The sequence below is a fragment of the Neoarius graeffei genome, chromosome 4, assembly GCF_027579695.1.
Source record: "Neoarius graeffei isolate fNeoGra1 chromosome 4, fNeoGra1.pri, whole genome shotgun sequence".
Taxonomy (NCBI): Eukaryota; Metazoa; Chordata; class Actinopteri; order Siluriformes; family Ariidae; genus Neoarius; species Neoarius graeffei.
In genome coordinates, this window is record NC_083572.1 from 53,037,485 (window position 1) to 53,062,751 (window position 25,267).

Here is a 25,267-nt window from a genome sequence, read left to right on the forward strand (position 1 = left end):
TGGCAGCCCTGCATTTAATACTTTGTACAACCTCCCTTTGGCAGTAAAATGGCACGGAGTCTTTCCTATAACATTTTTATAAGGTTGGAGATGCAGAGCAGGGCATCTGAGACCATTCCTCTTCACGCAATCTCTCCAGATCATCCAGGGCCTGAGGCCCTCTGTTGTGCACTCTGCTCTTCAGCTCATCCCACAGGTTTTCACTGGGGATCAGGTCAGGGGACTGAGATGGCCATGGCAGAAGCTTGATTCCCTGCTCAACTAAAACATTTTTATGCTGATTTGAATAAATGCTTCGGATCATTGTCCCGCTGGAAGAGCCACTGTATGTAAGCACTAAAATTTCATGACCTGGTGTCAGATGTTCAGCTGCTCAAAATTTGGTGCTTCGTAACATCATGATGCAGTTCCAGTGAGCTTGAATATCAAAGGCATGGCTTCTGTAAAAATGTTGAGATAATGTACTAAAGGGCGCGGCTGAGTGCTTTTAGTGGCTCCATCTTTCAGAAGTTAAACGTAATGCTGGCCTCAGTAATATGCTGCATTATTTCCACTAGAAACATATTAAGCCAATGAATCTTTGATTTACCACAAGTCTCACAACAGCTAGTAATTTACGATCCGAGGCATAGCTGAGGGGTGGATCTGTGGTTTGAATTCCCCTCAGATTTTTTATTTCTTTATTTTATTTCCAGGTAGTAGTTTGTGGACACATGATTGCACATGATTATGACCCAGTTGTTGTGCAAAAAAAAAAAAAGCATTTGACATTAAAGAAGATTGTTATTGAAGTAATTGCACTATAATGATTTTGTTTATTATTGGAAAAAAGGTCAAGGCCATTATCATTGTTATTCCATATCTAACCTCTCAAACAGGTCAGATTAGTGTGTCTCTTGAGTTTGTTTAAATGGGACATGTTGTGGAAAGGTTTGGGTTCCCTCCTTTGTTATTTTTGAAACATGTTGATGTCACTTGGGAACGTACTGGGCCTTTGAAAGTAGAATGTTACCTTCTCGCATGGATGCAAATGGAGCGCCTTTTGGCGGATGCCGCCTTTTTCACGGCTGTCTGGGGGACTTGTGTGAATCGCGCAGATCCGATGAGTTTTTTATTTATTTATTTTTTTTGGGGGGGGGGGCGGCGTTGGAGTGTCTGATTATAATTTCATCAAAGTAAATTCTGTATTAAAATTACTAAATAAGCAAATGCCGTTACAGTCCATGAAACATAGGAAGTATAAGTATGAGAAGAAAACACTAAATCAGAAAGCTGCGCACGTAAAGCTGATTACGTAACTTACGTTGGACTGATGGAAATCCTTGCGCGTGCAGTGAAGTGCAGCCAGCAGCAGATAATGGCGCGCAGCCAATTGGCTTTACGTGCGCAGCTTTCTGATTTACTGTTTTCTTCTCATACTTCCTGTTTCATGGACTGTAACGGCATTTGCTTATTTAGTAATTTTAATACAGAATTTACTTTGATGAAATTATAATCAGACACTCCAACGCCGCCCCCCCCCCCCCCCCCCCCCCCCAAAAAAAACTCATTGGATCTGCACGATTCACACAAGTCCCCCAGACAGCCGTGAAAAAGGCGGCATCCGCCAAAAGGCACGCCGTTTGCATCCATGTTCTCAGTCTGTAATGGTCATAAAAATAAAATGGGCAGTGCAGCGTCAGCCTGTCTTATCCTATAGGGTTTTCGTTGTTAAAATGACATGAGAACACGAGTCAAGGTGGTTTGTTTTTTCAAAAAAAAAAAACCTCACAAACTTTACAAAAGCATCTCAGGAAATGATATTGAACAACTGAAAAGTGAATGGCATATCCCCTTTAATAAAATTATATTGGTTGCCAACTGCTAGGATGAGAAACAGGATGAATCCAGTTACTATCATCTTTTTTTTCTTTTTTTTGTCTTTTCCAGTGGACCTGTCTCTCAGATTTTATCACAATATTAATCAAATGCAGGATTGGTTGGCAGTCGTCTCAAAGTTTAGGGGAATAAAAGGGTACGAGGCAGAGAATAGGAGGGTACAATTAAAAAGGCTGAAGCCCTTCACTGTGAATCACAGGCAAGAAAAATGGAAAACTGGGGTTATCTGAGACAGTTTCAAGGCATTTGGGAAGGACTTTCCAATTTATTGTAAACAGCAAAATGGAGTCTGAAGTGATTGCAATCAATACAGTAATGAAACAAAAAGAAATTTGACAATACATAACTATATATTTTTAATGTTTACAAAATCAAGTGATCGTTACAATAACTTGACTTTGTAAACATCAGAAATGTATGTTTTCGTCTCGTCTCGTCTTCTTCCGCTTTATCCGGGACCGGGTCGCGGAGGCAGCAGTCTAAGCATGGAAGCCCAAACTTCCCTTTCCCCAGACACCTCGGCCAGCTCCTCAGGAAGAACACCGAGGCGTTCCCAGGCCAGCCGAGAGACATAGTCCCTCCAGCGTGTCCTGGGTCTTCCCCGGGGCCTCCTCCCGGGGGGACATGCCTGGAACACCTCCCCAGGGAGGCGTCCAGGAGGCATCCGAAAAAGATGCCTGAGCCACCTCAGCTGATTCCTCTCGATGTAAGTATGTTTTGAACAGTCAAATTTCTTTTTGATTCATTATTCAATTTCTAAACAATCTGAGTGTTGATCTAATCCTAAAGCTTCTATAACAGTGTCTGTAGTGATCTCAGGTACTGAACTTGATTCAGGTTTTTACATGTTCGATCTTCCCCTTCATCCATCTTTTCTTTGAAAGGAACCGCTCTGTTGCCTTTTGCGCAATGCACCAAGCGTGCCGAGTGGGTGGGTTTGACCCAAAACAGGCCGTATACAATAATGGGCTAGCGATCGATATTTATAATTTAATATTTAGCTGACCATCATTTATACATGAACCCATGCACAGACACATTTCACTCGGTAATCATAGTGATGGCTAAAATTACAGACTTTCCTGTGGTTCGAGGCCCTTTTGAAAACCGGGCATCTAACGTGCTGCTCCGCTTCTTAGTCACTATTTCTAGCCATGTAGTAGTGTGGCTTGATCACAGTACACGAAACATCAACACCTTGTAAGCCAATCAGATTACATCTTAGTTACAGTACATGGTAGCATAATGGCTGCCTCTATTTCCTATGGACGTGTTAGTATTTGGCAATGATTTAGTTGAATAAAACTTAGTTTTACATTGCACACTGCTCAGTTTTATACAGATATGTAAACAAATATTTTTTGTTACTCAGTGAAAAAAATAGACTGCGGCAAATCCTACTACAGGTGACGATTTACCGCCACCCGGCTACTTCTGAGACCTCTGGGTTGGTGGTAAATTGTACCATAAATTTATTAAAATGAAACTTGTGTGTTATCATTGCACCTATTAAATGCTCCTGCATGGCATTTTACAAAAGTGCAACAAACAAATGTTTTGGACTGTGTTAATGATGATAAACAGGTTAAGTGTCCATTTAGATACAACCCCGATTCCAAAAAATTTGGGACAAAGTACAAATTGTAAATAAAAACGGAATGCAATGATGTGGAAGCTTCAAAATTCCATATTTTATTCAGACTAGAACATAGATGACATATCAAATGTTTAAACTGAGAAAATGTATCATTTAAAGAGAAAAATTAGGTGATTTTAAATTTCATGACAACAACACATCTCAAAAAAGTTGGGACAAGGCCATGTTTACCACTGTGAGACATCCCCTTTTCTCTTTACAACAGTCTGTAAACGTCTGGGGACTGAGGAGACAAGTTGCTCAAGTTTAGGGATAGGAATGTTAACCCATTCTTGTCTAATGTAGGATTCTAGTTGCTCAGCTGTCTTAGGTCTTTTTTGTCGTATCTTCCATTTTATGATGCGCCAAATGTTTTCTATGGGTGAAAGATCTGGACTGCAGGCTGGCCAGTTCAGTACCCGGACCCTTCTTCTACGCAGCCATGATGCTGTAATTGATGCAGTATGTGGTTTGGCATTGTCATGTTGGAAAACGCAAGGTCTTTCCTGAAAGAGACATCGTCTGGATGGGAGCATATGTTGCTCTAGAACCTGGATATACCTTTCAGCATTGATGGTGTCTTTCCAGATGTGTAAGCTGCCCATGCCACACGCACTAATGCAACCCTACACCATCAGAGATGCAGGCTTCTGAAGTGAGCGCTGATGATAACTTGGGTCGTCCTTCTCCTCTTTAGTCCGAATGACACGGCGTCCTTGATTTCCATAAAGAACTTCAAATTTTGATTCGTCTGACCACAGAACAGTTTTCCACTTTGCCACAGTCCATTTTAAATGAGCCTTGGCCCAGAGAAGATGTCTGCGCTTCTGGATCATGTTTAGATACGGCTTCTTCTTTGAACTATAGAGTTTTAGCTGGCAACGGCGGATGTCACGGTGAATTGTGTTCACAGATAATGTTCTCTGGAAATATTCCTGAGCTCATTTTGTGATTTCCAATACAGGAGCATGCCTGTATGTGATGCCGTGCCGTCTAAGGGCCTGAAGATCACGGGCACCCAGTATGGTTTTCTGCCCTTGACCCTTACGCACAGAGATTCTTCCAGATTCTCTGAATCTTTTGATGATATTATGCACTGTAGATGATGATGATGATGATATGTTCAAACTCTTTGCAATTTTACACTGTCGAACTCCTTTCTGATATTGCTCCACTATTTGTCGGTGCAGAATTAGGGGGATTGGTGATCCTCTTCCCATCTTTACTTCTGAGAGCCGCTGCCACTCCAAGATGCTCTTTTTATACCCAGTCATGTTAATGGCCTATTGCCAATTGACCTAATGAGTTGCAATTTGGTCCTCCAGCTGTTCCTTTTTTGTACCTTTAACTTTTCCAGCCTCTTATTGCCCCTGTCCCAACTTTTTTGAGATGTGTTGCTGTCATGAAATTTCAAATGAGCCAATATTTGGCATGAAATTTCAAAATGTCTCTCTTTCTACATTTGATATGTTGTCTATGTTCTATTGTGAATACAATATCAGTTTTTGAGATTTGTAAATTATTGCATTCCATTTTTATTTACAATTTCTACTTTGTCCCAACTTTTTTGGAATCGGGGTTGTAGAAATAATGTTCTTATTACGGACCTAGTGTGGGTATGTTATGGGTTTCAGTGAAGTGTATTTGTTGGCATGTTGCGTTTTAAGCATTGTTGATACAATGGTCTACCAGTTTTCAGGCAATCAGTATGGATCCATGAAACAACAATTTCAGGTTTTTTTTTTTTTTATTTAAACAACCTCCCATCATTCATACATCAACTTTCCTATTACTTTGCGGGATATAATAAACATATTGCAGGGCTCGAAATTCATATATTTTTTCACCAGCCAGCCGGACTAGTTACCTTCCAAAGTAACTAGCCAAACAGAAAATCAACTCGCCAAAATTTGTTCATGTATGAATTTTACTTCTGTCAAAAATAACACAAAAGAGAGTAGTTACCATTGTTCATGACTAATGTGCATTTATTTCAAGACCCGAGTATTTTGATACTGGTTTTTTTTGCACACTTTACAAATTGGCATTTGCTGTTCCATGTCCTCCTTGCGATATCCAAAAAAATGCCAGATGACTGACCCCTTACTAGTTCTTTTAGGAACCAATTCGTCCGCTTCCATTTTTAATTTGTTGCTGAAATTGACAGAGCTTACACGGTAGCCGATGCAACACCAGCGATTGCATGGATTGACTGACTGTGTAGGGGCATACATGGAAGTAATGTGTGACAAATGTGACTACCGTTGGATTTGAACTTTGTTTGATGTTCAAAAGTATGCCAACGTTGGCACATAAGTAGCCTGCACAGAACCCTGACTTCTACCCACTGAACACCGTTAGGGTGGAGGCCACCTCACCAAACATCATAGCCTTGCCTCTAATGTTCTTGTGTCTGAAAGAGCATAAATTCCCATAGCCACATTAAAATAATAATAATAAAAATCTAGTGAAAGGCCTTCCCAGAAGACTGAAGGCTGTTATGATAACAGTTGGTGACCAACTCCATATTGATGCCCCTGTTTTTATGATGGGATGTTTGTGGTCAGTTGTCCATAAGCTTTTGGTCATATAGTGTATGTATGTGTAACGTAACTGAATAATGACCAAAGGAACATTGTTTGCACTGATTTCTAGCCTCAACTCCAGGCATTGCCCAGATGCCCTATTTGCCCAACCAAGACGCTCAGGCAGAAATATTTTAGTGAGTTAGGCCCGTTCAGGCACACCTATGGTCGGCTTCAAGCACAAAAATGATTTTTGGGCAAGTACATTACCAAAAAAAAAAAAGATGCATTAAGTAGCCTCCCCGTGATAATTTTTTTTCTTCCCGATTTGTAACGGTGATTCTGATTGGCGCACGTGCGCATTGTGTGTGGTGTTGAAGTGGTGCATATAGTGCTTATTATCCCCCTATCAGGTAGCATCTATGAGCGGGGATTCTCAGCAGTCAAAAGAATCAAAAGTGACTGGAGATCATGCGTACACACGCGCACACAGCGAGAAAGATGGATACATTTTTGAGTAATTATATGGATCTGTGATGCCTGCTGGAAGAGATGATCAGGGAGGATTGAGAATCAAGCGGCTGTGGTTTGTTTATACCTGATACCAAAACTTGTAGCGTCCTAGTAACCATCGCAAAGACGCAGACAAAAAGCCCAGAAACTCCTGTTTACCTGGGCAGAAACGATACAGGATTTATTTTGTAGTGTCCTGATCCCCAGATCTTTAACCCAGCCACATAAAAAAAAAAAAGGTTGTACTCCTCCATGCTCTTCCAGGTTTTCATCTGTATGTCCATGTAGAACGATGTCTGCAGCACCAGGTAGTTTGAGATGTCGGGGAACTCAATGGATGGATAATTTTCCAACTCACAATGAATGAATAACTTTTTATTTAAACACAAATTGATCAGCAGAGCTAGTGGGGTCGTGCATGTACAGATACAAATAATTACAAGTACAAAAGACTATACAATCTTTTGAAAAAAATATACTTAAAATCTGTTAATTGTCTTCACATTAATTAATTAAAAAAAATTTGAGGCCATTTTCCCTGCACGGCAAAAGATAATGTTGAGGCCTGGATTTACCAGTCTAGTGGGAAGTGTTGTATTGGTATAGAAAAATAATCCATGCCAGGGTGATGTGATGCACCTCGATATGAAGCAGAAGGGTCTGGTTTATACTCTGAAGTATGTACAGAAACAGTGGAAATGGTGAGCATAGGGCTGGGCAATAAATTGATAATTTATTATATTTCATTATGGCGATTCATATTGTCAGCCAACTGAATATATTGAGTATCATGATTTTAGCAGAAATATCGACTCGCCTCTACAAATGAACAGGTAGCTGCTGTGTTTACCCCATGAATACATAAATGAAGAGTTATAATGTAGCAGGATACATAGAACTAGTTTAAAAACATTAGCCTTATTACATTACAATCTTACTCTCACCACTAGTGGGAGATGGAGGAGCAGACACTGGTACACAGGAGGAAAAAAACAAGGCTTTATTAACCCAAAACTGGAATAAGCAGCAGGAAGAAGGAAAAAAACATGCAGAGAAACAAGGTCAAAACACTAGAAACAAAAGCAAAGCAAATAAATCTAGCGTTCTGGAGCAAGGAGTCAAAACACAGTGCACAAGTGCAGTATTGGAGCTCACGAACGAGCGCCTTATGTTGGGAGCAATGCATGTTTTATGAGATCTGTCTGACAAGCCCTAACTGAACACAAGCATGAGAGTGCCGCTGTCATGTTCTTTGTCTCCGAACATTATTTTCGTAGCATAATATATCATATTTATTATTATCATGAAAATGTCATCACTATCATGGTGTAATTTTTAAGTCCCATCACCCAGCCCTACATGAGCAGCATTGTTCACATGCTCCTCTGTGTATCTTATGTACGTCCGGAGGCTGTGTTCTGCAACTGTCTGCAAAAAGCAAAATGCTGTCAGGTGTTGTGTGTTTTTAAAATAAATTTTTGATTGTGATCCTTAAATTTGTACCTAGGATTTATTTATGTAAAGAATTTTTCCTGACATCAACTTTTGATGAATGTTGCGAAAACCAAAGCATTTACTCTCAAAGGACTCTGACCTGAACTGTGGGCTAGATGGTATTCCGTCCCTCCATGTCTCAGCAACCCAATAAAATCAATAAAAAAAGCAATGAAATGTTATTTCTAATACCCTCTTTGTACTCTTCAAGCCTTTGTATTTCTCAAAAGTAGGGCCTACTAGTGTTTATATGAAAGAATATAAATTATTTCGATTAATTTTCAAGGCGAACCCCGAAAAAACTGAGAGCCACATTCAATAAACAGTTCTATTTAATTGAATTGAAATTGACACTCGCATTTCTGACTTTGTTTGTTTAAAATATCATTCCAACCACTAAGATCTCTATTTTTCATTAAAACAGTTACATTTTATATTCTAAAATGGTTATTTATTTACATGAATCAGTTTGATAAGTAGGTAAAGCTATGAAAATTCGCTTCAGAGCCTCCTGTGAATCATAACATCAAAACTAGCTGACAGAAAATTTTGCTGAATACTTCATCAGAAACAGTGAGAGCTAGAGAACATCCCTATAAAAGTTATCTGATTGATATTCACGAGTAATCCAGTCGGAAGAGAGCCCGACCACTTTCCCGTGACTCAAAAATCACCGGCAGTTTCCAGACGTCCCATGAGCAGAGAGTGAACTCTGTTGTACCAACTTCAACCTGCTGTTACTCCCAAAGTACTGAACAGATCTTAACGAGATAAATGTATTCGGAAAGCAGAAATCGTAAACTTTTAATGATGGTATTCACAATAGAAAATGTTCAAGAGTTAAGCAATGACAGATTTGGAAACTTAGATGAGTGTCTGCATGCACAATTTTCACAGCACGGCCAGTGAGTGTTTGATATACCTAATAAAGGCATCAACTGATTTACCATCAGGTGTGAAGATACTAAAATCATCAAGCAACTGTGAGTGAGCTTTTTGAAAGACTATGATCTTTGTTTTATGAACATTTTAAGACCAGTTTTAAACAAAGGAGAGCGGTTTGTAATGACACTAACGCAATCTGAAGCTCTTGTACTGCCTGTACTATGGAGAAAGCATGCACCTGATGACAGTCATCAGCAGAAAAAGTATATTTGCTTGACTGTACTTACCCAAATCATTTATAAAAATAGAAAACAAAATGGGTTCCAGAATAGAACCCTGAAGAACACCTTTAGTTATCTCAAGAAAAACAGATTTGTGCCCCTCTGCACAGACATACTGTATTCAATCTAGAAAATAATTTCTGAACCATTTAACAGCCTTAGGACTAAGCTAACATTCCTAAGTTTGTTTAGCAGCAGTTCATCATCCACTGAATCACATGCCTTGGATAGAGCTGCAAATAATGCTCTTTATTATATCCAAAGCCCTTCATCATTTATAAAAGACAAAAAAAATTAATTCCATCTTTGTTGTTTGTGTTAAATGCCTGAGAGCTTCTGAAATCTCCTGAGTAGCAAAAGTGATAGGGAAAAAAAAAGTTTTAAATTACTCTGCTATACTCTGTGCCTCCATAGTTTCTGTTGTGACATATTGCAATTAATACTTTAAGTCACAGGTTATAAATAACTCATGCATAACCCTGAGCAGTAAATAAGGATCAGTAGTCAGAATTCTTAATACAACTTATGGAATTACTTAAGTTAATGACACCCACAGTAAACTAAACATACAACAGTTCCATACATATTTCTACATATTGCATCCATAGGTTTTGTTCCATTGACCTAATCCCTCTTGGTTTTTCATTTAGCCTGTTACTCTGGAACTACTAAAATTGACTTCTCTTGCAAGTTGCCATGATAACTGAATGGGCACCGTTGCCTGCTGGAGAACTTTGTGTCTGTGCCACTGTTCCAGGCAGTCCAGAACTTCATGAAATCTAGTGCTGTCAAACTTGTTAGCAAACATGCTGTTCCTTTCAATGATCCAGGGTAAGTCCTCAACACTGTAGATGCAGATATCGCTTACGTAACTTCCTGTGGGAACAAATATAGTATTTTTGATACAACCCCATTACCAAAAAAGTTGGGACGTTGTGTAAAATATTAATAAAAAGAGTGATAATTTGGAAATCCTGGAAAGCCTATATTTAATTGAAAATAGTACACAGACACCATATCAAATGTTGAAACTGAGAAATTTTATTGTTTGAAAAATATATGCTCATTTTAAATTTTTTGCCAGAACCACATTTCAAAAAAAAAAGTTGGGACAGGGGCATGTTTTCCACTGTGTTGCATTATCTCTACTTTGAACAACATTTACAGAATGTTTTGGAACTGAGGAGACCAGTTGCTGTAGTTTTGAAAGAGGAATGTTGTCCAATTTTTGCCTGATCTAGGATTTCAGCTGCTCAACAGTTCAGGGTCTCCTTTGTCATATTTTGTGCTTGATTATGCACCAAATGTTTTTAATTGAACATGGGTCTGCACTGCTGGCAGGCCAGTTTAGCACCCAGATTCTATGCAGTTATATGATGTGCAGAAAGCGGTTTGGCATTGTCTTGCTGAAAGAAGGAAGGCCTTCCCTAAAAAAAGACACTGTCGAGATGGCAGCATATTGTTCCAAAGCCTGTAGATATCATTGAGCATTAATGATGCCATGTGCAGTAATGCACCCCTGTACCATCACAGATGCTGACTTTTTAACTGTGCGCTGATGAGCCGGATGGTCTCCTTTCCTGTTTAGCCCAGAAGACATGGCGTCCATGATTTTCCAAAGAGAATTTCAAATTTCATCAGACCACAGAACAATTTTCCGCTTTCCTTCAGTCCATCGTAAATGAGCTCAGGCCCAGAGAAGGCAGCAATGTTTCTGGATATTGTTTGTATATGGTTTTAACTTGCATTTTTGGATATAGTAATGAACTGTGTTCACAAACTATGGTTTTCAGAAGTGTTTCTGAGCTCAAGCAGCAATTTCTACAACAGAATGTCTGTTTTTAATGGAGTGTCACCTCAAGGCCTGAAGATCATGGGCATGCAATGTTGGCTTTCGGCCTTGTCCCTTGCATACAGAGATTTCTCCAGATATTATGTACCCTAGATGATGTAATCCCTAAATTCTTTGAAATTTTACATTGAGGAACGCTTTCTTAGTGTTGCACTTTGTCCATGTAGCCTTTCACAGAGTGGTGAACCCCTCCCCATCTTTACTTCTGAGAGACTCAGGCTACATCCACACGACAACGGCAACGAGATGTTATTTAAAAAAATATCGCGTCCAAATGGGCAACAATCAGTAAAATATCAGGTCCATATGGCAATGCAACGCTTGCTGAAAACGATGCAATACACATGCCACACCTCTAGGGGCGCTGTAAGACGGTCCCTTCGGAGACACCAGAACAATAGAAGAAGGACGCATGCGCATGAACTATGCGCGAGACTTCATATTAGCTACAAAGTCAGAAAAATCTGTTCGTAAAATTACATTATAATGACCAAATACAATGAAAAGTATTTTTCCAGTCTCACCTGTGAAGGGTAATCCCATGTGATCTCGTTTGGACGGTAAACCTGTTGGTACAGTTAAACGCAGCACATGAATGAGGCATCTTTATTCTCCGCTTTGACCTATCCAATATGGTGGCGAGGATGACGTATGATTCTACGCGGAAGGAGACGTCTTTAATGGTCCGGAATAAATTGAATGCTACACGTTGATGGATTAATTTGTGCTTCTACGCCCTTTTTGAGGAATGTATTGTAGGACTTAAACCAACATCTGAAGAGGTGAGATCGCTCCTTTTTTTCCCCTATTTTTGCTGGCGGGATTGACTCTGCCTAAGGGCTATTTTCTCTCTCTCTCTCTCTCTCTCTCTCTCTCTCTCTCTCTCTCACTTTGCACCATTACACAATAAATATTCACAGTGAAAATATTTTGTAAGCGCGTTTCATGAACCAAGTTATAAGATTTGTTGACAACTCGCATCGAGTTCGTTACACTTCTACACGGCGTGAAGCACTCACAGTCATGTGGTTGTGACGTCATCATAAACAAATCCGTTCTACTCATCCAGACGACTTTGCAACGGCAACGTTGCCAGATCTTTCCACTCTGGAACCCGTTCTCAAAAGATTGCGTTTTGGGGCACTCAAAACGCCGGTGCCGTGTGGATGCCAGGCCAAAACGATAAACAATTGTATCGGATTCACCTGAATCCGTTGCCGTGTGGACAGGGCCTCAGTCTCAGAGACTGAGAAACTGATCTGTTGCCAATTAATTAACCTAATTAGTTGTGAAATGTCCCACAAGGGTATGTGGAGGCGTGGTGCTGCTGCTGCCCCCCATGTTACAAAAATTTTCCAGTCTTTTTTTGTTGCCTCTGTCCTGACGTTTTTGGAAATGCATTGCTGGCATGAAATTCAAACGGAGCGTGTCTGTCTGTCTGTCTGTAATGTCTAATATTTTCAGTAAAATATAGGGTTTTCATAATTTTCAAACATTGCATTCAGTTTCTATTTATATTCCAACTTTTTTGGAAATGTGGTTGTAAGATTAGTTGCATGTATGTTTTACATCATTGCATAGATAGCTTTCACATATACAATGGTTGCACAAAGTTCATTTGTTTTAGACCGAGTTTTAGCAAGTATCATAGTGGCTAATGAAATGGTTGTAACGATCATACCATTACAGCCTTGATGTGCTGACCCTTCTTGGTCCCTCCATTTAATGGATCGAATGTTACCCTCCCAGCCAGCATCTACTTTACTGCCAGGCGCATCTGTGGAGATATTGAACAGTGTGAATATACTTCATATATTTTAATTGCTTAGACAGCAATTTCACACACACACACACACACACACACATATATATATATATATATATATATATATATATATATATATATATATATATATATATATATAAATCAATCTCACACACACGGCTCGACATGAACTTTTCAACCCACTTGCCCCCTATTTTGCGAGTACTACCTTTTTTTTGGGGGGGGGAGCAGAAAACCATAGAATATAGTTGTGAATTGCAACATAAAATGAAGACCACACATTGAGTTGAAGTTTGGTTATCCGTTACTTTTTACTTGTAACAGACAATAACAGTTTTATCCAAAACAGTTTTTCCTGTCTTCGTCGATTTATTTCCATTTCACATGCGTGCAGCTGTTGTAAAGTTGTGTGTTTGTGTAGAATTCTCTCAGACTGTAGTTTCATTACTCGATAATGTAGAAATCATAAAATAGAAATCTATAACAAAGTTTGTATGAAGAAAACAATAGGGTGCCAAGACTTTTGAACAGTACTGGGTGCCAAGACTTTTGAATAGTACTGTGTTTGAGAATATATTTATATACTCTTTACTAGATAAAAAGGAGACATCTGTTGCATTACATCTGTTGCAATTTCATGCCCTGATCACACTCTGGGAGCGTGATCAGCTCTAAAGCTGATTGGATCTTCTCTAATTGCTGGCTTGTACGCACGTCTGCTACGCACATAATGAGCAGCATGAGATGAACATGTTTCAATGCAGAACGTTTTAAGTCATTAGTCCTTGAAGAGGCAGCACTCAGTGAAAAGGAAAATTACAAAACGGTATGGCATTAAAATTTACTCTACACTCGACACGCATTAGATTTTAATCAATCATTCATTCATCTCGGAAACTTAATGTGGTATAAGGGGTGAGTCCCTGTCATCTGAGCCTCACGAACTAAGCAGCAGCACTCGAATAGTGTAGATGGTCGTTCTTGGGCGGCACGGTGATGTAGTGGTTAGCATGGTCACCTCACAGTAAGAAGGTTCTGGGTTCAAACCCACTGGCCAGCGAGGGCCTTTCTGTGCAGAGTTTGCATGTTCTCCCCGTGTCTGCATGGGTTTCCTCCGGGTGCTCCGGTTTCCCCCACAGTCCAAAGATATGCGGTTAGGTTAATATGGGATGACCTTGGGCTGAGGTGCCCTTGAGCGAGGCACCTAACTCCCAGCTGCTCCCTGGGCGCTGTTAGCATGGCTGCCCACTGCTCTGGGTACGTGTGTGTGTGTGTGTGTGTGTGTGTGCGCGCATGTGTGTGTTGACTGCTTCAGATGGGTTAAATGCAGAGAGGAAATTTCACAAGTGTGTGATGAATAAAGTTGTGCTTTCTTCTTTCAGTAAATACACAAAATGCTAACATTTAAGAGACCAAACCAAAGAATCCTTCATGTAGGCTTGTGCAATATAACAATATTATCCATCTATTATATACACAGCCACGATATTGAGTGATTTTTATCAGCAATTATCATTTTGCATAGGAACTCCACAGAGACATCAGAGTGTTGGAGAGTAAAGACTTGCGCTGCGATCCAGGTGAAGTTGCAACTGGTAAAAGCCACCAAAATCTCTCCTTCAACTCGGTTGCAGGTTCAGTTCCACGTTATATTGTCAGGTGTTTTCAGAGAATACAATGCGATTCTTATGCCTGAGTGGTCTTGCAGTTCTTTTAAAAATGGACAAAGGACAGAAAACAAAAGACATTACAGAAAACAGTAGATATACAACATAAAATGCAGGACATGACGACAAGCCCAACATTAGTGCAAGCATTTTAAACAAGTACAATATACAGTAGACACAGTGTAAAATGAACTAATAGTGCAGACACGAAAGGTGTATAAACAGATGTAGTGCAAACGTGTGCATGAAAAACAGTGTTGTGCAAATGACACATCAGTTTCAGTATGAGCAGTAGATGAATGATCGATGATAATGTTCTATGCAATGGGTGATTTTATTATTATTTTTTTTTTTTTAATTAAGTAATTTATTTTAAAGCAGAGTTTAGTCGTCTGACAACTTACGGAAAGTTGTCGTGTCAAAGCGGGAGGTGTGGGTGGAGATACGTCTATAACGCCTACGTAAAGGGGGTGGTGCAAACCGGCTGTGTGCAGGGTGACTGGCATCCGTGGTGCTGCTCATTATCCTCTTTAAACAGTGGATGGAGGAAATTCCTTGGAATTCAGGGAGCTCGATGGTTTTTGGATGCGGTCTTGGTAATTCTTTGCAGCAATTTTAGTCCCTGTGCAGTCAAATGACCAAACCACACCGTGATGCAGCCCGATCTTGATTAGGCAGTGGTAGTAATTTGTGGTGATTAGATTCAGTTCATGATATTGGATTCACGATTCGATTTTCCTATGATGTTTTTGAAAAAGAAAATGTTACCAAAAAAATACAACATTTATTTTCCTATTCTTTATCAGCATAAATATTCAGGACTTTGTTCAGTGGTGTGACGAATCCTTTCTGCAGATGAACATATTAAAAACTAAAGACATGTGAATTGATTTTAGGAAACTCCCCTAGGCACAGGAACTCACTTTTATAAAGGGTCAGACAGTAGAATGTGTTGAAACCAGGGCTTTGAACCGGTTCAAGGAACGAAAACAAAAACCGGGAACTTTTTCTATTTCACATGGAACAGAAACAAAACCAGAAACTTTATTTTTTTTTATGTTCCGGAGCAGAAACGCTTATTAAAAATAATTGGTAACCGGTTAATACCGGTTTTTATTTCGTTCCTCAAAGTTTCCGTAGCCTACAAATAAAAAAAGTCATTCTTCTCCTGCGCAAGTTTCTATGACCCGCTGGGGTTCACTTCCTGTGTGACATTCGCTGACTGAATGGAGAGAGCAGGAGGGTGGACTACTATCACATCTCCACATCTTAAATAAGAGGTAAATATTGCAGTCTATCATTATTCATAAACGTCAATTTCAAACACAATATATTTGTCCACGTTAATGAGAGGCTCGCGAACATTAAATGACGTTAACCTCTGTTAGCCTATCAATGCATAGGGCCTGACTAGCCTTTGGTAACACACTAAACGAATTATCCTTCATTTTTGGCCCTTTTTCTGTTTGTGTAGATGGGAAGACGTACTGAGAATCCAAATCACCAACATTTGAAATAATAATTGTTTTGAATTATTTCTTGTCTTATTTAATGAAGGTTGTAATAGAATTAGCCTACATTTGGCTTAAGCTGGATGAGACAGAGACATAATTTTATAGCCATTTGTTAAACAGCTGACAGGGAACGTAATTAACCGTTCCGGGAACTAAATTTTTTTGTTCTAACCGGTTCGGGAACGTCTATTTAATGGTGGAACCGGAAATGTTAAAATTCCGTTTCTGTTCGGAACGAACCAATAGGAAAAAAAATTCTGGTTCAAAGCCCTGGTTGAAACATATATAAGTATCTTGGCACAGTCATTGATAGTAAACTGACTTTTGAGGCAAACTGTGAAGCTGTATATAAAAAGGGGAACCAGTGTCTGTTTTGCCTCAGGAAACGGTCATCGTTTCACATTGACAAAACACTGCTGACCCCGTCTTATCGTGCTTTTATTGAATTGGTTTTATCTTTCTGCTTGCCGTCTTGGTTTGGTAATCTGTCGTCTAAAAATAAGAGGTGCCTGAACCAAATAGTGAAGTGGTCCAGTAAGCTGATGGGAGAGATGCAGTTAAATCCAGAATCACTGTACTCCAGACAGGTACAGAGGATATCTGGATCAATTTTAAAGGACACCTCTCACCCACTGCATTGTGAGTTCCAGCCTCTCCTGTCAGGACGTAGATATAAAGTACCACAATGTAAAACCAAGCGTTATAAAAACAGTTTTGTTCCTGCTGCCATAAGCCTTTTTAATAAGTCTTAGCTTCATGTGGGGTTTTATGCGGGTTTTTTTTTTTTTTTTAAATGTTATATGTTTATCACGCTGTGTTTTATGTTGGATGTTTTAAGTGGTGTTTGGCGTGTGTGGAAGAGAAAGCTGACTCACTTCACTGCAAATCAAGTTTACCTTCAGGTACAAATAAAGTGACTTGACGTGATTCCTTTTGTTAAGTGAAAGAAAACCCTTTTATTTCATTTTCTAAATAACCAACAACAATCTCTCATCTCATCTCATTATCTGTAGCCGCTTTATCCTGTACTACAGGGTCGCAGGCAAGCTGGAGCCTATCCCAGCTGACTACGGGCTAAAGGCGGGGTACACCCTGGACAAGTCGCCAGGTCATCACAGGGCTGACACATAGACACAGACAACCATTCACACTCACATTCACACCTACGGTCAATTTAGAGTCACCAGTTAACCTAACCTGCATGTCTTTGGACTGTGGGGGAAACCGGAGCACCCGGAGGAAACCCACGCGGACACAGGGAGAACATGCAAACGCCGCACAGAAAGGCCCTCACCGGCCACGGGGCTCGAACCTGGACCTTCTTGCTGTGAGGCGACAGCGCTAACCACTACACCACCGTGCCTCCCACCAACAATAATATTACTTTTATTAAAAAAATAAAAAGTCACCATTTTAAATTATTGTGCCTTCTGCTGTCTCAACACTGCAATTACAGGTAGGAAAAACTCCGATTACCCAGCCTGATGATGATTGCAGTTAATTTTTTATTTCACAACTCGAATAATCATAATTTTTGTCATGATTTATTGTCACACGATATATCGTTACATGCCTAGTCTCTGTTCTGCCTTCTTGAGGATGCTGTTGGTATTCAGAGTCCAGCTACCAATTTCAACTTGTCACCTTGGGGTAATTTTTTTCAACTAGCAGTTGCTTCCCTGTTAGAGTGACATTAAATCAACATGATCGTGCACACTGTGAACAGTGTAATGTACTTCTCTACTTTTATATTAGTTTATCGCAGCATTGGCTTTAGATCAGTTAATATACAGACTCATTACAACTTGCATATTACCACCACAAAGCAGCATTAATGTTTAGGTGCACTGCATTATGCTTATTATAGGTTCGGGATGGGGGTTGAGGCTATTATATCCTCCTGGGAACCAAGAAAAAAAATGTGTGTCTCAATTTCTCTTTTGTTGTGATTTCCTTACTAGGAATTTCCCAGCAACCCTCCTAGTCACATGATACATCATTGGAAAGCCCAGGATGTATTCTTTACAAGACACCAGGATTCAAGTGAATGGCTTGAAAGAGGGTGTGCACGTAGAACAAATGTCAACTACAGAGGACGCAAGTCTGTGGGTTGGTTCTCAGGAGGATATATTTTGCTTTTGGAACAAATGTCACCCATTGAGCAGTACTCTATTTTGACTCATCATTGTGAAGGGGGGGAAAAAAACTGAAAATGGTCAAAGCATCCTTTTCCTGGTTGCAACCGAAAGTGAAAGAATGTAGGCATGTAATATTCCCATTAATTCTTAAAAGAAAAAAAGTAGATTTGGGCTTTTGAAAACTAGTAAAAACAGTTTCTCATGAATGGTAAGAAATTGTAGCCATCCTGGAGACCATACTCAGCTAGACAGCCAATTATCATGACTCAGTCAGGCTAGTTAAAAACCTGTGATAAGGATTATTTTTTTAAAAAATGTTACTCAATGCTAACAATTACTTTCATCAGCCATGTTTAAGTCTTTTTTTCCCCTCCTTTAACCAGAAATCACCAAGTAAATCTGGCTGTGGTCCCACCAAATTATGGCTTTATTGCTCACGTTCAGCATTTCAGTTTTAGTGTCAATATGTTAACGTGTTTTTCTGAATTTCTGGTTAACACTCTCCAATAGAGAGTTAAGATGGAGTTGATCAAGGCCAGCTTACAGCCAGAACATTCCCCCCCCCAAAAAATGTTCCTACTCGTTGATGATAAAGATAAGTTGATTCCACTATCAGTTTATGATTATATGTGCAGCAGTTGGGGACAGCCAGTTAGATGGTGTTGCAGCTGAATTCTGGCAAACTATTAAAACAAATCTATCAAAGTCTGATCTTCACAATACATGTTTGTGGAAGTGTATCATGGCACGAGCAAAGGAGATTTCTGAGGACCTCAAAAAAAGTGTTGTTGATGCTCATCAGGCTGGAAAAGGTTACAAAACCATCTCTAAAGAGTTTGGACTCCACCAATCCATAGTCAGACAGATTGTGTACAAATGGAGGAAATTCAAGACCATTGTTACCCTCCCCAGGAGTGGTCGACCAACAAAGATCACTTTAAGAGCAAAGCATGTAATAGTCGGCAAGGTCACAAAGGACCCCAGGGTAACTTCTAAGCAACTGAAGGCCTCTCTCACATTGGCTAATGTTAATGTTCATGAGTCCACCATCAGGAGAACAGTGAACAACAATGGTGTGCATGGCAGGGTTGCAAGGAGAAAGCCACTGCTCTCCAAAAAGAACATTGCTGCTCATCTGCAGTTTGCTAAAGATCACATGGATGAGCCAGAAGGCTATTGGAAAAATGTTTTGTGGATGGATGAGACCAAAATAGAACTTTTTGGTTTAAATGAGAAGCATTATGTTGGGAGAAAGGAAAATGCTGCATTCCAGTATAAGAACCTTATCCCATCTGTGAAACATGGTGGTGGCAGTATCATGGTTTGGACCGGTTTTGCTGCACCTGGGCCAGGACAGCTTGCCGTCATTGATGGAACAATGAATTGTGAATTATACCAGGGAATTCTAAAGGAAAATGTCAGGACATCTGTCCATGAACTGAATCTCAAGAGAAGGTGGGTCATGCAGCAAGACAACGACCCTAAGCACACAAGTTGTTCTACCAAAGAATGGTTAAAGGAGAATAAAGTTAAGGTTTTGGAATGGCCAAGTCAAAGTCCTGACCTTAATCCAATCGAAATGTTGTGGAAGGACCTGAAGCGAGCAGTTCATGTGAGGAAACCCACCAACATCCCAGAGTTGAAGCTGTTCTGTACGGAGGAATGGGCTAAAATTCCTCCAAGCCGGTGTGCAGGACTGATCAACAGTTACCGCAAACGTTTAGTTACAGTCATTGCTGTGCAAGGGGGTCACACCAGGTACTGAAAGCAAAGGTTCACATACTTTTGCCACTCACAGATATGTAATATTGGATCATTTTCCTCAATAAATAAATGACCAAGTATAATATTTTTGTCTCGTTTGTTTAACTGGGTTCTCTTTATCTACTTTTAGGACTTGTGTGAAAATCTGATGTTGTTTTAGGTCATATTTATGCAGAAATATAGAAAATTCTAAAGGGTTCACAAACTTTCAAGCACCACCATACATGCAATTATGTACATCTAGAAACAAAACATATTAATAAGAAAGAGGTAAAAATGGTTGAAGATATTTTGAGGTGCCATTTGCTTCAGGTCAGATGTGGCTTGATTATACAAGACACTGAAACACTTTGCCTGAAAGAGCTGCATTATAAATAAAATGTGGTGCTGTAGGAATGAAGTGGGGGTTTTTTTGGGGGGGTCAGTAATTGTCAGGCTGTGAAGCACAGACACCACATGTTTATTTCTAATATTAAAAACTGAGTTCATATCTAGGGTGCTCATCTGCTGCATTGGTTCTGAACTGTCTTTCATAGTGTGGAGACCCCTTTCACGAAGATGATATTGTGGTGCTGAACGGCAGCAAAGAGCAGCAAGAGAAGCTGCAGAAGGCAATGGAGGAGAGAAGAGTCAAAGCTAAAGCAACAAAGGTAAAGTGCCATCTCTCTCACAATTTGTAGTACAGAATGTTCCATATTTATCGCACATCATGCCTTTTAACTACATTTGTTACCAGTCCTCAAATCTGGTTATGCCAGTGAAGAATGTCTGTACCATATTTTTTTTCTAACCTAAAACAATTCTAATGTTTTAATATTGCACTTTATTTCCTCAGAAGTCAAAGAAAAACAAGGCTCTTGAGACTGTTTTCAAATCACCAGACCCAAAAGGTACAATGTATGAATGAATGAAATGTTTTTCTACCGTATGTACACCATTTATTCATGAAAAGGAATCGCACAAAAACATTCATGTAGTGGTGTTTTCTCATGCACTGCTTGTCAAATAGAGCTGACTGTTGTATGATGAGGAGTTTGTGGTACTGGGGACCTGTGCATTTTTGTAAATGTAGGCCCACAGTACATGTAATTCCGTAAAGGGTTGTTTTACAATCAGGGTACAAAGTTTGTGTCACAGGGGTCCAAAATTCAGATTGATTCAAACTGGTTCTTGTACCAGTTTTTAAGTGAAGGACAAGTTAAAGAACAGATTTCAGGTACTTTTTTGACATGCGGTATGTGTATGGTAGTTTTGTGTAATCTGCTATAAGATGGGAGAAATAAATGAAGTGATTCTCGGAGAGGACATTTTTTTTTTTTTTTGGACAATTCAGAATCCACTACTTCCATAGTGCTTTTAAATATAAGGCTGTAAGCTTTGTGTTAGTTGTCTCTAATATTTGTCCCAATATCTTGACCACATTTTAGGATGAAAATAATCATTTTAGATATGTTATTTTATATTGAAAAATTAGCTGTCTCGGAGAGGACATTTTTTTTTGACACAATTACATACTAATTTGATCAAAATAGTCTGAAAACTTACTGGCATTCAACATTAAAACTTAACTATGTTTCCAATGATATGGAACCAAATATTTGTTTTATGGTATAAAGTGATTTAAGTGCATCCCTTTTGGAGCTACCTGTGGACAAAAAAGCACTTTTTCTAAATGGCACGAGTAATTTTGCTAAATGACATATTGCCATACATTCACCAAAAATAACGTTATCACCAATTTTTTTTTGCATGGTAAATAGAGCTATCACAGGGCTACAATAAACAACCAAGTTTATTTAGTCAAGCCTTTTGATATTGAAGATAATAAGTGTTAAATGTGATTTTTAGCTTGCGTACTCTGATTGTAAAACAACCCTAAAGATAAACATTTGCATAAATCACATGGTGATCACCACATATTACTGAGTTTTCATTTCTACCTTAAAATAAAAACCGTGGACGTAAACAGTCCAGCATGAATGTTAGGAAATTCTAGTCATCCTGACGACCACAGTCAGCCAGACTGACAATTCTCATTAAATCAGCTTTTAAAATATTGGAAATAGTATTAAAAATAAATAATTATAATTCAGTGTAAACAGTGGCTTTCATCAACCATATTTAGTTATGTCCCTTTTTTCTCCATTGTTACATCTTTAATATTACATCTTGTAAAATGTTTGATCATGATTATTAACTGTGGTTTTTTTGTTTTGTTTTGTTTTTTTGTTTTTTGTTTTTCCTTCTAATTTTTTTATGTAGTGTCCGAGTCTAAATCAGCATCAGCAAATGGAGAGAGCAGCAGCAGTGACTCAGGTATAGACATCACAATAATGGTCCTTTCACAACTAGAATGTGTTGGAACGTGAAGCCAACATGGATAGCAATGCAGGTTGTCATCAAAAAGTTCATTAGTGAACAATAAACTTGGCTGTTGGAAATATGGTGCTGTTTTGTCTAATAACAGCTGATGGCAGAAAGCTCTACTGTGAGCCTTAGGCATTGCATAGCTTTGTAGGTTTATTAATGAAGACGAGTATATTGCAGAGACAAGTATGTCACTGACACAGCAGGAGGCTCCTTTTCAGCAAGCAGATGTCACCTAGTTCTACTGTCATGTTCTTTACAAATGCAGCTTAGCTACAGAATAGAGCCCTGCACTCCCGCGGGACTCGCGGGACCCGCCGCAAAGCAGTGCGGCGTGGGACAAATTTTGAAAGCTCATTGCGAGCGGGAGTGCACATATGCGGCACGGGCGGGAGCAGTGATGAGCTGCATTCCCGCTAACTAAAAACGTGTTTGAAATTAAATTTATAAATTATTAATTTATGTCTATCATATATAATTTGTGCTGGATATTTTATTTGGCATTAATAAAAACATTTTAAGATGCCTAAATTTGCAGAGAGAGTCAGATTGCCAGATTGAGTGAGGAATGGCATCTTAAATTTGCCATTGATCACCCTAACGGGAAATCCTTTGATCACTCTAATGACTCGCAGTTCACACCCAGCTAGCAAGAGAACCATGAGTGAAGTGATTTACTGCTTGCGTTAGTCTACAACTCTAATCAGAGAGACAGGTTACACAGTGATGGTAGGCTTGACTCAATGCTATCCCAGAAATCCTTCCTGTAATATGCAAATTTGGCCGCCTCTGATTGGACAGCCAAATTTGCATATTACAGGAAGGATTTCTGGGATAGCATTGAGTCAAGCCTACCGTCACTGTGTAACCTGTCTCTCTGATTAGAGTTGTAGATTAACTCAAGCAGTAAATCAATTCACTTCTCTTACTAGCTCTGCTTTGCAATAAAAAAAAAAAAAACACCATTGGTACAAAGCAAGCCCATTCACTTTTTTATGCTGATCAGAGAATTACAATGGTTTCTCATGTGATAAAAATGTGCGATTCGCGATTAAATATTTTAATCGCTTGACATCACTAATTATTATTATTAGAGACACTACATGCTGAGTTCAGAAACAAGGTAAATAATAACAAATGTGAGCTGTAGATATTTATGCTCAAATCCACTCAAAGTAGGGGGCGGGGCACCATCACGCTGTGTCAAGACAAGAACTTTCCTGAGAAATAACGCGAACGTCTGCATCATGCAGGACTTGCGGGCGGGAGCGGGACAAAATATGGCGGGCGGGAGCGGGACTGAAAGTCATAATTTTTTTTGTGGGCGCGGGCGGGAGCGGGACTGAAAATCATAATTCTCTGCGGGCGGGAGCGGGACTGCACAATGCGGGCGGGAGCGGGACTGAAAAATCCAACCCGCGCAGACCTCTACTACAGAACACAGTTGAGGTGGATCTGAAAAGCTTAACTTGCATTGCATTTTTGGAAATTCTAGCTGTGTTATTCTTCTGACGATGTTGTAATTGCTGGAAATAATGATCATTGTCTAAATTGGTATTAAACCTTGAATAAATATACTGTGATTGAGTTGAGTAGTAGTAGTTAAAGAAGTAGACATCTGGCAACTTTGCCAGCACCAGGTGACTCAGCTGAAGCTCTGTTTTGCCTAACATACAGGTTGCGCTTTTTTTTTAAATAAATAAATAACCAAGAAATTAAAATGTTGAATTAAACCATTTGCCATAGCTGAGTTACAGGTGTTTTTTTTTTTTTTTTTTTTTTTTAATTTGGTATTGCAAATATAGTAGTTATTAGGGTTATAACAATTTTGGTGCTATTTAGGAATCTTAAGACCTTATCAGTAAATCAGTTGTTTTAATAAATCAGCTGAACATTTTCATCCCTAGCTACCTCTTCCCAAAAGATATGTAGTGACATTTTCTTCTACAAAACACTGCTTTCAAAGTTATCAGCATCCTTACAATTAATATTTTTGAATGACTGCCCTGGATACAATAATATTACTGAGTCAATTCCTGTGTTGTCTAATAAGGTTGGAAAAGCTTGAAGTTTGGTCCAATCCTCCATGCAGAACATTTTAAGTTCCTTTATATTCTTAGGTTTGTGCATGTGTAGTTCTCTCCTCAATTGTTTTCAGTAGGTTCAAATCCAGTGACCCGAGATGTTCTACTAAGCATTAGTTTTGTGTTTTTTTCCATTTCTTTGTTGATTTGGAAGTATGCATCTCATCATCATGGCAAAGACGGAACCTCTTGGCAGAGGCAACCGTGTTTTTCATCTGAAATATCTTGATACAAGGCATCAGTGGTCCATATTTTGCAGTGGGTATCAGGTGTTTTTCCTTTTATACAGCCCCCATATACACAGATTGTGTGCATGACCAAAACCTTTGCTTGATCTGACTACAACACACAATACCAATATTGATTATAGTGGTACTTTGTAAACTTCAGGTGCTGAATTTTGTGAGATGGGCTTCTGTCTTGCAGTGCTTCCAAATAACATATTGATCTAAAAATGGAGTTTCAGAATTGATTTTGAAACTTGACACTTATACCAATTGAGTCACTGTGCATTCTACACCTGTGATCTTTGGACTTTTGTTTCCCTCCTTCACCATTCTCAGTGTATAGTGGAACAGTGTGCTCATGGGTCAGATTCTGGGCAAATTTCCAACTGTTTGTCATGTGAAACTTTATGGCCTTAATTGTGCTGAATAGTATTTTAACTGCTTACGTATTTTTGTCCCCATTAATTAATTTGTGCAGGTCATCAACCTTTCTGTCTCTTATGTTGAAAGTTCTTTGCTCCACATTCTTGGGTGACAAAGGGAATTTATAGGTGTGTGGCCTCTGGGAGACTGGAAGTAAATGAAAAATAATGTTGTCTGTGTCTATGTGTCAGCCCTGTGATGACCTGGCAACTTGTCCAGGGTGTACCCTGCCT

The 25,267-nt window shown here is 39.3% G+C and overlaps 1 protein-coding gene across 1 annotated transcript in view; it reads left to right on the forward strand.

Moving 5' to 3' along the window:
* The window catches only part of rtf2 (replication termination factor 2), a 107,984-nt gene that overhangs the window by 77,985 nt on the left and 4,732 nt on the right, over positions 1 to 25,267 (forward strand). The window contains exons 6-8 of the mRNA XM_060919363.1: positions 20,470 to 20,583; positions 20,769 to 20,823; positions 22,196 to 22,249. Coding sequence (XP_060775346.1) covers positions 20,470 to 20,583; positions 20,769 to 20,823; positions 22,196 to 22,249 — 223 coding nt within the window. The remainder of the gene's footprint in view (positions 1 to 20,469; positions 20,584 to 20,768; positions 20,824 to 22,195; positions 22,250 to 25,267) is intronic.